The 16,779-nt window shown below is 47.7% G+C and overlaps 1 protein-coding gene across 6 annotated transcripts in view; it reads right to left on the bottom strand.

Moving 5' to 3' along the window:
- Window positions 1-16,779, bottom strand: part of CABP1 (calcium binding protein 1) — a 58,623-nt gene continuing 41,844 nt past the window's right edge. The window contains exons 2-8 of one of the 6 annotated variants that reach the window (XM_038374038.2): window positions 15,471-15,589; window positions 9,839-10,015; window positions 5,693-5,723; window positions 4,967-5,110; window positions 3,215-3,324; window positions 2,519-2,666; window positions 1-1,702 (exon numbers count right to left, since the gene is read on the bottom strand). In XM_038374038.2, the coding sequence (XP_038229966.1) occupies window positions 1,677-1,702; window positions 2,519-2,666; window positions 3,215-3,324; window positions 4,967-5,110; window positions 5,693-5,723; window positions 9,839-10,015; window positions 15,471-15,515 (681 nt within the window). In that variant the 5' untranslated portion in view covers window positions 15,516-15,589 and the 3' untranslated portion in view covers window positions 1-1,676. Of the gene's footprint in view, window positions 1,728-2,518; window positions 2,667-3,214; window positions 3,325-4,966; window positions 5,111-5,692; window positions 5,724-9,838; window positions 10,016-15,470; window positions 15,590-16,779 lie in introns of all 6 variants that reach the window. The other 5 variants (XM_043497999.1, XM_038374035.2, XM_038374034.2 and 2 more) reach the window with 5 other exon arrangements.

Raw genomic sequence — 16,779 nt, 5'->3', positions numbered from 1 at the left:
TGGTGGGCATACGCTTTCCTTTCAGTTCTGGAGGGCATACCCACATACCTATAGCAGTATTGCGCGTGCACACACAGAGATCTCTCATGCAAATAGCCATGTGCCCACCCCCATGCATTCCCTACACACACACACACACACACACACCCTTCTGCCAACACCCTCCTTTCCAAATACTCTCATACACGCTCCCACTGCTGGAATGTCAATTACTGCCGCAGCCAGACTGACTGGCACAGCAACAAGCAAATGGAAGCAAGAGAACATCCTCATTCAGGACATTGTGCCTTTGGGACAGAGAAGAATAGCAACACTGGGCTAGTCGGAGGCTCTTGTGCCTCAGGTCCTATCCTGGGAAGAGGGACAGACAAGGAGAAGAAAATGCTCCCAGGAGACTTGAGAGAAATCCAGAGAGGGGACAATGCCCCTTGAACTGCAGGAGGAACTAGGCCCAGTGATCTAGTGAGTGACTGAAAGCCCCAGCCTAGAGAAATGGGGATGTGAATGGGGCAGCCCCAGCATCTGCCTGAGACACAGAGAATGAGGGGAGGACAGGAGAGTCCAAGGGAGAGCCTAGGATACAGAGAAGGAAAAAACAGAGGGGGTAGCACCTGATGCTATAAAAGAGGGATAGGAAGAGCCTGGGGGCCAGTATCATGGTACATACTGCAGAGTCACATGCTGCGTTCTAGGGTACACTTCTTAGTAGGCAACAGACAGTCTCTGTGTTCTGGATGACTGTACAGCCTCAGACACTGGGCCAAAGTAATCCCTGGTGCAAGTCCACTGACAAAGGGATTTCCAGCAAGGAGGAATTTGGCCCATTAAGTCTTTGGAACCTGGCAGTATGTATACCTTGTGTTTGTATTACGCTGTCTGTGGCTAGAATGGCTGGAGGTATCACTCACGCTGAACCACCTAGTCACCAATCCTGCAACAAGCAGCCTCTACCTCCCCTGGCTCCAGCTCGTCCCCCCAGCCACATCATGGGTCCCAAAGTAGTCTGGTTAGAGTGGATCGGTTGGCAGATGCTCCTCCCTCCAGCCCGCCCTTCACCTCACACAGAAAGGCCAGGGCTGCGCACAGCTTCAGTTTGCACATTTATCACCTTTTTTTTTTTTCTTCCAAACATGTATTTCTAGATGCTCTTGGTAAACGTAGCCACAGGAGACACGAGAATGTACCAGGGAGGCATAAATAACTCCAGACAGACACACAGCAAACACGGACACAGTTCACCAAGGGAATCCAACAGGTGCAGAGCACGACCTGCTGCAGCTACCAATCCCAGATGGCTTTGCTTTCATCCCCCAATCCAAAAGGGTCTCTCCTTCTCTTGCTTTGCAGCAGTTGGTAGGAGAATAAAAGCAGGAGGGGAGGAATCTAAAGTTGCAAACATCTCATGAAAAGATCGTGGCTTGTCCTGGCGCTGCAGTTTCCTGCTGTCGCCTTCTCGGAGGAACAGTTCCAGTTATAGGACGTTATGAGTCTTTCACAGTGTGAAAGGGTGGAGGGGTGTGGGGACCACTTTGGGGCAGGAGAGGCGGGTCATCTCGCACTGTCTCAAATGCATCCAGCCTATAAACCTTTGCATGGGAACATCAGGGCTAGATGCTCCACTCAGGTCTCTTCTGCCCTCACTGAGGTGCTGGTTCCTCTTCAGATGAGCGTAACCTTCAACGGGACATCATCCTAACAAACTCTGCAGCCATTGACAAACAGAGAGGCTAGAGGAGAACACACCAATGACACCAACACATTCCCATCCCACCTCTCATCATCCTGAGACACCATGCAGCCAACAGGAAAGACCCATCCCCACTGCTCACTGGTTTGGTTTCTTTACTGATCTTGGAGTGTTTACGCAACAAGGTACAGGATCCCACTAGCCAGGGCAGTTTATCATTTGGGACACCTGCGCTAAAACAAGGTAATATCTCATTTCCACACTAAACTCTTTGGTGGACACTGACACAGTATGTCTACACAGCAGCTGGAAGATGTGATTCCCAGCTTGAATAAATGTAAATGCACTAGCTCTACTCAGGCTAGCACACTAAAATAGCAGTGTGGCCACGGCAGCATGGGTAGCAGCTCAGGCTGGCCACCTGCATGTGTACCCAGGGGGTATCAGGGAGGAAACAGAAATCCACCATTGGGCTGCCCATGGCCACAGAGAGGTTTCTGCTCTGACACAGGGACAGTCTGTCCTAGTATGTGATTCATGGAGACAAAGTTAACACTGAAATGCATTGAGAAGAGTTGTACAGCCAGACACTACTAACCAGGAATTTCCTACACCATCCATCTCTCCCCTAATAGCCTTATCCTAACTAGGGAAAATCCCAGGAGATTCTGACCCAGCTGCCTCTCACCCCATTTCACAGATACCTTGACCTCTTAGAACATAGAGATCTTTTTCCTTCCTCCATTCCTGGAGCAGGGCAATGAGCCAGTCTCTGATCCAAAATCCTGCCTGACCCCCAGTGAAGATGGACAGTAGCGCATTCTCTCTCACCTTCAAAATCCACATGCCCATCTCCATTCAGGTCCACATCTCGGATGATCTCTTCAATATCCCGATGGCCCACCTGCTGCCCCAGCAGCTTCTTCATGGCCTCCCGCAGCTCGCTGGTGCTGATCTCTCCATCGCCATTGGTGTCAAACTGCAGGGAGGTAAACAACAACAACAGAAAGAGCACAGTCAGCTGGAGTGGACCCTGGATACCCACAGTCTCCAGACTTGGGTCCCATGTTTTCCCCTTTGGAGTGCACATATTTGTCTATGAGGTCCACTGAGTCCCTCTTGGCTCCCTCTTTCCTTCCTTAGGCATCTTCTCTCCTCCTGCTCTGGGGCCAGTCTGTTCCAGCAGGTCCTTTTCCTCTCCTCACAGACCCCATACATTATTACTGTTCTTGGCACATCTTCCCCCTTTGTTCCCTTTTGGGCCTTTGCTCTCCTTGTTTCTCTCCTTGTGCTCCTCTCCTTTCCATACTTGGTGTCTCTTCTTCCCTTCTTAGGGTTCTCTTTACTATATATGCTCGCTCCTCCTCCTCCTCATTCCCCCACTGGTCTTTTCTCTTTCCTGCCTTTGCTCTCCCCTTCTCTCCACTTTTACTACATGAGAGAGGGCGCTCACCTCTCTGAGGGGGTCCCGCAGCACAGGGGGCGCTCACCTCTCTGAGGGGGTCCCGCAGCACAGGGGGCGCTCACCTCTCTGAAGGCATCACGTAGCTCCTTTACACCAATCATATCTGCAGTTTCTGCCAAAAGCTTTGGTCCCATCAGCTCCACAAAATCTTCAAAATCCACATGGCCGCCCACTTGGGACCAAGGGGAAATTTGTGTGTGAGACATTAATACGCCCTTTTTCCTTAACTCAGCCGAGCACCCAGGGTAACACATCCACACATGGCTTCCACTAGAGATCAGCCACTCATGGGAGGCACAGCACAGAGAGTGCAGTTCAGGGGGAGGAGAAGCAAATGTGACTTTACACCATCTCTGCACCTTCTGGATTCTGGGCAGGGCTGAAAGGATCCCAGCTCCTCTAAATTACAGCAGCCCATCCCAGGCTGCCTTTGAGCTGCAGGCAGTTCAGAATCCCCACAGCACTGTGTGCTATGGATCTGCTCCCAGCATACACCATACCTCAGGACATGGCAGCCATGTGGATGTGTCTGAACAGAGGGAATTCTGCCTCAGCCAGTTGTATCTCTTATATGGGCCCTATACTGCACTGGAGCAGGGGAGAAAATCTGCCCCAGAAATTCAATTCCACAGCTGGACAAGCTATTTGTAACAAACAGTGTATTCAACAAATTAATGCATTTTCGTGTTTATGAAGTAGCTGCAATTGGTGAGTAGTTCCTCAAATTCCTACCTGTTTGTCAGATCACCAGCCTGTGGATCACCAGACAGCCTGACCTAATTATACAGCCAGTGGATCACCAGACCGCCTGACCTAATTATACAGCCTGTGGCTCACCAGACTGCTGATCTAATTATGCAGCCTGTGGATCACACAACCATCTGACCTAATTATACAGCCTGTGGATCACCAGACCACCTGACCTAATTATACAGCCTGTGGCTCACCAGACTGCCTGATCTAATTATACAGCCTGTGGATCACATGGCAACCAGTGCCCTGATTATCTACTATTTGTTATGTGTTATTCTCACATGGTACTGTTTCTGCTCCCTCTTTGGATGATTAATACTTTCTAGCCCAGGGAGTACAACAAATAATGCCTAGTGAATACTCCTGTGGGCACCATACAGCACTGCTGCAGACAGGTGTAAGGACAAAAAACTGATGATAGAAGGAAAGGGCACAAATACAGCCATATCCAATCACAGACATGTTTGTGAATACACTTCCCCATAATTCCACCTTTCGTGTGACAGCAGATGGACAGAGGGGAGCCCCTCAGCTCATCATTACCCACACACTAGAGCTATCTCCTCAATACACTCACACCTCAAGCCGAACACCCCAGCACTCTGCTCTGGCATAGCATCACCCTCACACCGAAGGATCTCCCTCCTCTTAGCAGCCAGTCTCCCTCCTCAGCACAGACCACCTAGAGAACAGGTTCCATATAACAACATGCAGCAGCTGGACAACAATGCCTTAAACATCCTTAAAAAGGCAACAGTTGACGGTACACACGCCAAGGGAAGTCCTATGTTGGTGTGTCTGTCTCAACATATTGTTCTTATTCCTCACTATCTACAAACCCAGATAGGTTGGTAGGTTGGAGACAAGCAAACTGACTGATGCCCAGAGAACTAGGAAAATAGACAGATGGACTAGCAGAGAGAGGGTGACAGACAGGCAGGCAGCCAGGACAACAAAGGAAGAGGAACAGATGAGAGCAAGAGACTGACAGCGAAAGCCCAATGCACGGAGGCAGAGAATGGCAGTGAGAGGGGAACATGCAAGTGAGGGGTCACACTCACAGTTCATGTTGATCTGCTGGGATAGCTCTATGAGCTCCATCTCGGTAGGCATGTAGCCCATGGTCCGCATGCAGTTCCCCAGGTCCCTGCAGTTGATAAACCCATCCTTGTCTTTATCAAACTCCTTGAAGGCTTCTCTTAACTCTGTCAGGGTGAATCCGATAAGGACAATGCTGTCAGTGATGGTGTTAGATACAGTTCCCAGAACACCCCCAACAAGGAGTCAGCAGCACTCTGGCATGCTAGGATCTCAGAGATGTTCTTCAGGAAGGTGCACATTCCCCCTGCAGATTCCCCGGAGAGAAGCTGGAACTGGAGGAGCTCTGAGCTCCACCACCACTAGCACTGCTGCACCATTCCCCACAGCAGTTCCTGCTCAGATTGCAGAGTCTCTGACTGGTCAGATGGTCAACACTCCTATATTATGTTCTACAGCCCTCCTGCAGGAGATGGAGTAAATGTGATCTCCCCCAAAATCATCACTCCAACACTACACTCTACAGCCCTTCTGTCAGGAGGTGGAGTGTATGTGACCTGTCCCAAAGTCAGCACTCCTGCACCAGTCTCTATAATGTCTTCGGCAGGGAGTGGCTAGCATGGGAACAGCTATGAGCTCATCTACCTAGTTTTACCCCAGATTTCTCCCCCCTGTGATCAGTCTGGCCAGCAGTATGTTTTCACTGAGCAGAGAGAAAGTGAGACATGGAGGAAGGGTCAAAGTTTTACCTTCAATTTCTTCTGGTCGCAGTTCTCTGTCCTGCAATGAAAGAACATCTCCTGTTAAACCCAACCATTTGATAGGAAAGTGGTCTCAGAATAGCACTCATGAATACAGGCAGGTCTGGGAGCATCATGCACAAGCAAGAAAGTGACAGAAGAAACAAGAAGGTGATGACATGTTTAATCCCATCTACCTGGCAAGGCTTTGACATCACTCCCTTTCCTATTAGGAGGGTGCCAGCAGCTGCCTGCACACTTTTCTGTGGAAGCCCATCTCCATTTCGCCTGCTGGCCAAGTGGCCAAATAGAAGTATTGTTCCATACCTCAGGTCCAGGGCAACACAGGCTTCTCAAACGGACTCCAGCACTCCACTCCAGATGGATGAGCTGGCACTGAGAGCCTCCACAGTGTGCCTGTATCATTCCCCTACAGAGACTCTGTGTGGCAGAGTCTGGCACTGCTGTAATTCGGAACTCCTCTGAAGCTCTTACCGTATTCCCTATGCAACTCCTGCTGGGAACATCTGGGTCTGGAAATAGCTGTGAGCTGCTTCACAACCAGCAAGTCTATAGTGATTGCTGTTGGGAGGGAGAGCAACCATGAGCTCTCCCAACCCTATTCCCTAGAGCCACTCCTGTAGGGAGGGACTGGAACTGTAGAAGCAGTGAGCTCACCCCAGATACAAACATTTCAAACCCAAAAAGAAAAGGAGTACTTGTGGAACCTTAGAGACTAACAAATTTATTTGAGCATAAGCTTTCGTGAGCTACAGCTCACTTCATCGGATGCATTCCGATGTAATGCATCTGATGAAGTGAGCTGTAGCTCACGAAAGCTTATGTTCAAATAAATTTGTTAGTCTCTAAGGTGCCACAAGTACCCCTTTTCTTTTTGCGAATACAGACTAACACGACCGCTACTCTGAAACATTTCAAACCCAGGAAGAGAAACAAAATATACAGCAGCAAGATCATCTACAAACAAAACAGGACAAGGATTCACCATGATCAGGAAACACTGCAACTTCAAACATCCAATTTGGGTGTCGTTTTTCAGAGAGGGGAGGGATGTAAAAGAGTATAGGAAAACTCCAGAGACTGCATCAAGAGGAAGAAAAGACAAGCATGGAAATGCACTGCTTTCTGGTTACTAAAAACCTCTTCTAACTCCACTCATGGCTCCCAGGCAAATCCAGAATATCTGAGAATTTGGAAATGGAGATGAAATTTCCCTTCTTGTGTGAGTCCTGGCTTCTCCCCTCATCTCCCAGGGGTCTGCAGCCTCACCACAGGGCCCTGGAGACTGTGCCCTTGATCTGTTTCATAAGGATGAGCTCTTGCTAATTAACCACACGCTTCTGTGGTAACTCTAGCGGCAGCTACCCGGAGAATACAGCAAAGTAGGACACGCACTGGTTTATGTCTGTGCAAACAGGGGCTGTGCCAGAGAAGTGATCAGCTTGTCATTCATAACCTTCCCAGAGGCATCTCTGTGCTGCATGGAACTTTCAGAGCGCTCTAGCTCTGCAGTTTCATCCTTCACAGATCTGGTAATTTCAAACATGTCATCCCATTTCTTCTGCTTTCATAGACACTGATTTGTAAAAGAGTTCACATTCTTTAAAGCAGGCAGAGGAGGCCTCATTGCCTTCCTCTCAATGGTATCATAATGAATTACAGAGACACATGATCAGTAACATAGTGCTTAATCTGTGCCAGGGCTGAGCCCCATCCCCTCTGAGCTTGGCAGTTCAAAGCCCCGTACCTCTGGGCTTGCCGCGTCAGTTATGAAAGTAAAAAAACTGCTTGAGCCCCGGCACCTCTTTCATTACACATTAAGCACTGTATGCATATCTCCGGCCAAGAGTCTCCAAACTCTTTTTGAACTTTAATGACCCTAGGAGTCCTTCTTGAGCACCACCAGTCTGATCAGGAATGTTCAAGATACAGAGGTATCATCATCAACTCCATTTTACAGAACAGTGAATTGACTCATGCCAGGTTACTCACTGCATCTGTGGCAGCACCTGGCTGAGAACGTAGATCTCCTGCCATCTAGGCCTGTGCTTTAACCACTAGACCAGGCTGTAGCACAGTAGATGTCTGAAACCCCATTATAGCCAGCATCATTAACACACCAGAATGTTCAAGAGGAAGTCTCAAGACTTTTTCAGCCTGGCCTCTATTTTTGCACATAGAGGCATTTCCATGTGCAGAGATGTGAGCACTTCTTTGTGTGTGCAGATTCTATCATTAGAGGGGGCCAATGACTGTATGTACAAAAGAAGAGGCCACTCCAGGTCCCTTGGAAAATCTAGCCCAAGCTGTAACTAGTGTTATGAGGAGATTTTCTGTTTTAAAGTCCAAGGAAGCTCCCTTAAAAATGATTAAATAGGAAAACATCTGCTTAAGAAGAAATCAGCTGAAGCAGTGTAAAGCTTTCTGAGGAGAACATATGGAAAAAGGGATACACCTGTTCAAAGAGCTCAGGTCCTAGAAATACACTAGAGGTGATCGTCAACCACTCCATCATAAGAAACTTTCTGGCATTAATTTATTTCTGTCCTATGCACACTAAATCCTGCTGGTCTAAAGAGTCAACGAGAAGAACAGCTGTTTTAAAATACATTCACTCTGCACCAGGGCTGTTATCAGAGATGTCTGTGCTCCTCTCTCTGGAGCCTCCTAGGATATTATGAATTTCCAGGCTCTGAACATGGTGGATATAGTCACCCTCAAGCTATTGACATTCTAAATGGAATTTGGATCCAGTTCTTTATATAAGCACATATGATTTGGTAGATGTGTGTGTGCACTTGCTTGAGAATATTTCTGCATGTGTTTTAATGTACTGGCTAATGGAATATGCTGTGAGCTGCTTCCCAACCAGCAAGCCTATAGTGATTGCTGTTGGGAGGGAGAGCAAGTGTCACTAGTGGTTGGAGGCTGCAGAGACTAAAAATTTACAGTGAGCAATAACTTGCCTTCAGCTCAAGTGGAAGGTGACTAGGTTTTGGAACTAAAGGTCCTTGATTCTATTCCAGATAAGGACAAGTGTGTCTTTGCATGTGAGTATATAGAGCAGAGATTTATTATGGAGGGATTCCTGACAACTGGATTTTAACTGCCACGAATCTCAGACTTTGAGGACGAGCTTTGTTTGACTGGAGGAGCATTTAATGTACTGGATGAGTATATGCAAGTGTGTACACTTAATCACATATATGCCTGTATGTGTGTTAATAATATGGTGTCTGTGTATATGTGTTTAAGTACGTTAGTATAGATATTAAATGTCTGGGGACAGGGATATGTGCTTTATGTTACTGTGAATGTACAGTATGTAAGCATGGCTCTATGTACATTTGACATGTCTGTGTATATTTGTGCATATTTTAAGGTTGTAGGAAGGATGTGTTTGTATGCATATATATGCTTGGAATGATGGAAATAGCGATATAGGTGTGTGCTGTATATTAGTGGGTGTATAGGCACTGGTACTTGTTTGTGCATTGCTATTTGAAGGTGTGTGAACAGGTAGCTATTTTGGGGTTTGCATGTATGTGTTCTCCTGTGCAGACATGAGAGTGTGCATGAATGTGTGTATGAATCTGAGCTTGTGTGTCAGAGTGAATGTGGATAGGTATGCATCTCAGGGTGCATTTGAATATGCTCATCTCCGTGTATTGATGGGCCCAGTTTTCAAATGTGGGCACGTTATGGGACAGTCAGATCCAGTGAAGCACATATAATGGCCATTTAGGCCCTACGTACTAATCTAAGTCTCTATGTATGGGATGTGGATGTCTCATTGGAGTGTCATATTTGAACACTGGAAGCCTCAGGTATATCTGCGTCCATATAACTGTATGAGTGTTTCAGTGTGCACTGATCTATCGATCTGTATACGTATTTCTACAATGCCTACTACCTAGGTGCCAGGGTATCTCCGCACATCTTCCAGTTCACATGCCTGAGCAGGTATGTGAGTCTGGAAGTCTGCATTTGCAGGTCTGAGGCTGTATGTTTGTGACCTGTGATTGGGGGATCTCAGAGTCCCATGTACATAGGCATATGTGTGGCTACACGTTTGTGGCAATGTGGGCATTGTGTTTTGTATGTTTCTCGCCCAGCAGGGTGTAACTTACGTACAGGCTGCCTGTTTTCTGCGAAGCCTTTCCTCAGGAAGATGCATGCTGGCCCCAGCAGGTTGTGCATGACGGCGCAGTTCTGGGCCAGCATCATGAGTGGACCTTGATACTCGCAGGCTGACGGCCCCTCTTCACTGGTCTGAACAGCCTTATAGCAGGTCTTCTCCTCATGACGAATCTTCCCAGCCAATCAGCAGCAAGTAAACAATACAACAGAGGAAGTTACCTCCCCATGTCTCTCAGTCTTTGATCTGATGTTTTACTGGGCTTGCTGACAGAGTAATTAGCCGTAAATTTCCTTCATCTTTCCATGCTGAGTCCCTCCCACCAGTCTATTACAGGCTTGTATAGAAGCAGTAGGTACAGGAAGTCACTGTCAACAGCTGATAAAAGTCCAGCCAACCAGGAAGATTTCACTTTGAAATGACATCAAACTTTCTCAAAGCTGCACACATCCCTCCAGCTACAGATGAAAGGGCCAGGATAGAAAATGAACATCTCCCGCCCCTCCCATCTCCAGCCCCAGAGTAAATGATTTCATGTGTGGCCTGCAGTCTGTGTGTGTACAGAAGGAGATTACTGAGACAGAAGCTTCTGTCAGGGACCTCCACTGAACAGCAGACACAGAACCTGCACAGAGAGACTAAGTTTGGCTTCAAGTCACTTTCAGGCAACACAGTTCAACAGCTTACAGCTCTGTATTAACACCTGTACCATAGTCATACTAAAACCATCAGACAGCCATTTACAGTGTCAGCGAGCTGAGTTCCAGACAACCACAATTCTAATGAGTTACAATAACTGACCGAGACTATGAGAATGTAGTCTGTTCAGGTCACTTACAATCCAAGTCCCTGCAGCCTTGTCTGCGCTGCATTTTCACAGACCATTCTCAAAGAGTCCACACATCCCAGCCAGTTGGGACTCCAGAATAGAATCTGAGGTTGGAGCTCCAGGCTCCACTGGGGAGTTACTGCTTTCCTATATAGAAATGCTTTCTCTGGCTCTGGCAGAAACGTCTCATCCTGGTATTCCCATGCAGCTATAAAAAGCCAGCACTACCCATAGGACCTTTGATTTTATACAATAAACATTAACAATCATATTTCTGCTTCAGGAATGAGCTCCTGCTTGTACCGATGGCATTCCCAGAGTTCATCTGGGAGGCTTTGTCCACAGCCATTGTCTTTTTATATTGACTCATCCCTTAAATCATGAACTTCTTTCAGGGCTGAGAAGCAGGCCACACTTGCTCCCCACTCACACTTGCTCACATTTATTGTAGCTATTTGCTGTGTCTACCATATGATACTGCATTGCACACATGCTTTGTAGTTTACATTTTTAAACACAGTCTTGAGACAATCTGCTCATGTATAATGTCATGTGACTATCCACCAAAAGCACCAAGACCAATATAACACAAAAAGAAACTCACAAAAGAAAGGAAATAGCATAACAGGGTTCTAATTGCAATCACAGATGGGAAGGAAACCCTTCACCTGATTATACATGGTGCATGGGGAATTTATCTTTACAAATAACAGACTAACATCAATCCACACCTGGCACATCACGGGCGCAGCTAATGGTCTTGACATTTGTGTGATAATGACATGAACATTTGTCACTTTGGTACAACATATTTTGTAAATCACCAGCTTTATTTCCCAGAGTCTTTTTCAATATATATGAGAGATTGAAAATATACACGTCAGGCCAAATCTGTTGCAGGGGTAATTCCACTGAAGCCAAATGAAAGGTGAAAGGTTCCAAAGCCTAGCCCAAATCCCTACCTGAGCCACCTAGTCTCTCGAGCTTATTATGAAGTCAGTGGAGTTCCACGAAGGATGAGATTAGCCTATTATTTTCCTATGTGGACAGAAATCACAAGTCTGAGGAGAGAATTGCCAGTGACACAGAACAGGCTGATCCATAGAACCACAGGTAGTGCAGGGAAAGGGAATGGGACTTCTCTGGCCTAGTGTGACACCATGTGAGTCTCCCCCCACCCCTCTGCCACTAGTGACCCAGGGTCATTTACAGGGCTCACGGAGAGCTGCCCTACAAAGCACTAGTTGCTGCTGCTGTCCATTTGCGCTGCCTCTTCCCCCCAATCTGGTGCTGGAAAGTCTCCCTTCCCGCATGTGTCCCAGAAACACATCAAGCCAAAGCAGAGGAGACAGCTCCTCCGCCAGAGGGATACAAGGCAAAATGAGGCCAGCCGCCTGCTAATGGCAGAAGCAGCAACATGCAGATCTGAGTACTGATGGCAGCAAGGAAGGCTCAAGCCCTTCTTCCCTCCCCTCCCTAATAAAACCCCACAGCCGCTCCTGGGGTGATAAAAGCACTTGGCCGGACTCCAACAGAGAGGTGGCTGTAGAGCTGGCAAAAGGTGCCAAACAGAGTGACTTGAAGAATGAAGCTTTCTATTCAGCCACTGTAGAGGCAGAAGCAGAGCCGGCTTCCCCCACATTCCCCTGCCAATGTGCCTCAGTCCTGACCCCGAGGGCCACTCCGAAGTACTGAAATTTATCCCATTTACACCTTGGTGCCTCTGCTGAGATGGTCAATTAGTGTTGTGACAGTGGTGTTTACTGCTGTGCGGACACTGATGCACTGTGCACTAAATAGGGGGCTACCAACAAGAGACTGAACGGGAATGAATTTCAATGACGATTAACTAGAGACAGATGTGAACCAGGGAGGCGGAGGTGAAAAGGTCATTACACCAGTCCCAAACCATATCCCCTGAGCCATCCCGTCCCTCCAGATTATTCTGAACTTTCTGTCCTGTCTGCCAGAGTTCAAAGTGAGCCCATTCCGGGCTCTCTCAGGATACTTCACATCCACCATTTCCAGGGCTTCCTCCTCTGTCTAAGCTACTCAGGGAAGTCTCAGTTTGTCTGTGTAGAGATCCTCTCTCATCATACACAGCTTCTTGTGCTGCCTCCACAATAAAGAGGGCTGGGAGCACTGCAGTGAGAGAGGGTTTGGGTGACAGATGATTATCTGTCACTGAAGCTCTGCTTGCCCCCTCGCCTCAATTTGAAATGATGCCCCCCCCCACAATGCTCAAAGAAGTGCAGAAGGCAGGATCTCTGTCATGCAAAATCCATCCTTCCTCTCCCTGAGGGAGGTTTATCGAAAGCAAGAGCCTCCAGGTTCCTAACCCTGTTCTCCTAGTCACGTTAAAGTCTCTATTTCCACTCGACAGGCTGCGTTTGGAAGGAACAAATGGAGGAGACCAGCAAGAAGAGGGCCCTGCTTGGCATCATTCTAGCCAAAGTGGTTCCTCAGTCTCAGAACAGGACATGAAAACTCAGTGGAGCTGGGGACAGTGGGAGAAATCTCCCTGACAAAGTCTATTTCAACCTATGTCCCATCTCTCCTTGCTCACTGAGTTTTCCCTTAGTCTGCCAATGTCAAAACCTGAGGAAGAGAGGAGGAATGTTATACAGAGTGGCAGTCTGAGGTTATGTCATGTAATGGTCTGATCCTGAAAGGTACTCAGTAACTCCAGGCTGCAAGGAGGTCAACAGCGGTGTAGGGGACTCAGCACCTCACAGCACTGGGCCCTGAGGCCTTAATATATGGGCCAAAGCAGAGCTTGCAGAGTTCTATAATGCGGCCTGTGGGCTTCCTCACCTTAACCCCCTTCATTCCTACTCTCTGGAACTATGTGCAGAATGCATCACTTAAAATGGCTCTTAAGAATGAAGAATTAAATACAAATAAAGGCAGGGCCTAAACAGGCTACAAGACCCAGACTGCACTGCTCCATTTTGATCTAAGCAGTCAGGGCCTACTGCATGCTGGGACCTGTATTCTCTGCAAACCACATCTCCACATGAGAGACGAGTGCAGGTACATTCTGTTCCATTTTATGTGCATTGGAGGCAGACTGCAAATAGCCAGAATGGTTCTTTCAGATGTGCAAAGTTTAGGCACCTCCAGCTGGCTGAACCCCAAGTGCCTCTGCTGCTTCTTCTCCAGGGTCACACTGACCAAAAGGGAGAGCTCAGCACTGTCTAGCTGCTTTGGATTACATACCCCTCATTACATACCCCATAAATCAGCTGGGTCTGCTGGGGTGGGCTCCCTCCCACACAGCAATGCTCTGGTCATTACCAAGAAACACTCCAGATTTAACTTACACTTGTGCCTTGTTTGTGGTAGCTGAGCTTGCAACCGTGAGCTGCCCCACAAAAGTGACAAATCCAAAGCCAGAAAAAATTCACTGCTAGCAAGGCCTCCGCACCGTGAGCGTCCTCGTGGCAGGGCCATTTCATGGCTAGCAAGGTACTCAGTGACTCCAGGCTGCAATGAGCATCCTTACAGCAGCACCATTTCACTGTGGGCGAGACCTCTGCACTGTGAGCTTCCTCATGGCAGTGCCACTTCATTGCTGGCGAGGCCCCCTCATCATCGCTTCCCCACAGCAATGCCATTTCACTGCCACTGAGGCCTCCATGCCGTGAGCTCCCGCAGTGCGGTGCACTGCCATTGCCTATTACAACCTTCCCCTTTGTAAGGAACAAGCAGAGCATTTTGTGGTGAATTATTATTTGGTTCAGCGTCCCCAAGTGAATTCCTTCCTCCAGCTGGCCTAATGGGTGCATTCTATCTCAACGCCTTCCTCATCCTGATACGCACACTGCCCAGGGAGTCCCATTGCCAATTCAGCCCATAGTGGCAGCACAGCTCCTAAATCTAATTAATCCTTGAACCATTCTGAGACCCAAGCACACAGCAGCCCACAGGTAAAATGCAAACAGACACACATGGCAGTACAGGTGGGCATGAATGTGTACACACATGGGGCATGCTTACACATGAGGGAAAGCATGAACACACATACCTGAGCAAACATGACCAAACACATGCACACACATACCACAGAAAGCAGGCACCCCCATATACATAAATACAGGCACAAACATGGATACATACAAATATGCAAATAAACAAATACTAAGATCCACACATATGTGAGGACACCCAAGAATAAATGCACACATGAAGACACAAATGCACACACACACACTTATACGTGTGGACAAACAACACACATATTCATGTGCTCATTTGCATACACATAGAGAGGGACATATGCTAACAAATTTGTGTGCTCCCACACTTTCACATGCACACACATAGAGAAACAACACAAATATCCACACCTTCACATGCACACACATTGATAGATACGACTTAACTTGCACACATGCATACCCACACAAATATGTGCACACGCTCACACGTGCATATATAACCAAATAATATGTGCACAAACACGTGCCCATATGCATGTGCACATACACGTGCACCACATGCAAGTGGACAAACACATGTATATGCACATACAAACACTTACACACATGATGGAAACATGCCTACTCACATACATACACACTTATTCACAGACCAGCTGTGGCGTTCATCATCGCAGGTTCTGAACAGTGCATTTGCATTAACAGCTCTTAGGAAAAGGACTTCTAGAGGGAGCTGAACCCTTTGCAGACAAGTCTGCATGTTCCTCCCACCTTCCCTTCCCATCTACCCACAACGTCACCCGTCCCCAGAAGCAGGGCTTGAAACACGCACAACGCACTTCGATTCAGGGAACATACCTTTTTCGAGAGGTTTCTCAGTGGAGACTTCACACAGTTGCCCATAATATGTTGAGTCTGCCTTTCCGATGAACTTGGTTATAAAGGAACCGAGGCAATTGATTCCATTAAAGGTATTCCTTGGGAGCAAAGCAAGAAAGGCAGCACCAGTCAAATCCAAAAAGTTATTGGCTGCTGGGGCTTCCCTCTTCAGGGAGTTTTTCTCTCTGCCTCTCTCTCTCTCTCTCTAAGTCTCCCTCTCCCTCTCTCTCTCTCTCTCTCTCTGTGTGTTTTTACTTTATGTTCACTTTCTTGAAAAGATGAAGTAGGACGAGAGGGAGGGGAGAGAAACAGAAAGAGAGCGAAAGAGGAAGAGAGAGAAGGAGGACAGAAAGAGGGAGGCAGAGGTATAATCTACATCAGATTAATGCTCAAATCCCTCCCACCCCCCTCAATCTGCAGTGAAGATTGTTTCACTCATGGGAGAGGGCTGATTCAGGGGAAATTAAAGCAGAGAGGCACCATAAGAAGTGATTTCAATGACGAGCCCAGGGAATCTGGCTACTTTGGGTCCACATAGCCAGTGAATATCTCATTCTGTATCTCCCCTGCTCCCCCACCCTGCCGCCATTTCCAACTTCTCTGAGCTTTTCAATTACCAAAGAGCCAGGCTAGTTGGAAGGCAATCCACTTAGAGGCTCTGAGCGGAGACCAAAGCTCAGACCAGCACAGCAATGGACTATTTATCTGGATGGGACCTGCTCCTGCTCCACAAACAATGGAAGACCTGGGAGCTGGCTCTTTTCCTGCTCTGACCAAAGCAAGTAGCTGAAGACAGCAACCCAGTGCCTCTAGACCCCGCTTCACCTCCAGAGAGTAAATTTTCATAATGAAGGAGAGATGAAGTGCCAGCCAAATGCCAGAGTCTCCCCTGCCTTCTGTAGTTAAAAAACAAGTGGTTGGCTTTTCCCTGCACACATGTGAGCAGAGATGGGCCCAACCAAACCCCTGACAGTGCCGGTACTAGCCCATTGGGAGCCCTAAGCAGGACACACACACACACAGATAATTAATATGGGATCCTCTTGAGCTGCTTGGGGCCCTAAGCAATTGCTTAGTCTGCTTAGGCCTAGTGCCGACTCTGCCACTGGATCCGGACTGACCCAAGTTCTGGGGATGTACTGGGAAAGAGTTCAAATTCCAGATCCAAATTTCATAGATCACTCCATATTTGCAGTGAGCTGAACCAAACACTCAGCTCCAAACACCCTGGAAATCTAAGGCCTCCACCACATATATCTGAATGTGAACTACCAGTCTCTCATTCTAA

The sequence above is a fragment of the Dermochelys coriacea genome, chromosome 15, assembly GCF_009764565.3.
Source record: "Dermochelys coriacea isolate rDerCor1 chromosome 15, rDerCor1.pri.v4, whole genome shotgun sequence".
Classification (NCBI taxonomy): domain Eukaryota; kingdom Metazoa; phylum Chordata; order Testudines; family Dermochelyidae; genus Dermochelys; species Dermochelys coriacea.
Note: the sequence above shows the minus strand (reverse complement) of the source record. Positions and strands in the feature narration are given on the sequence as shown.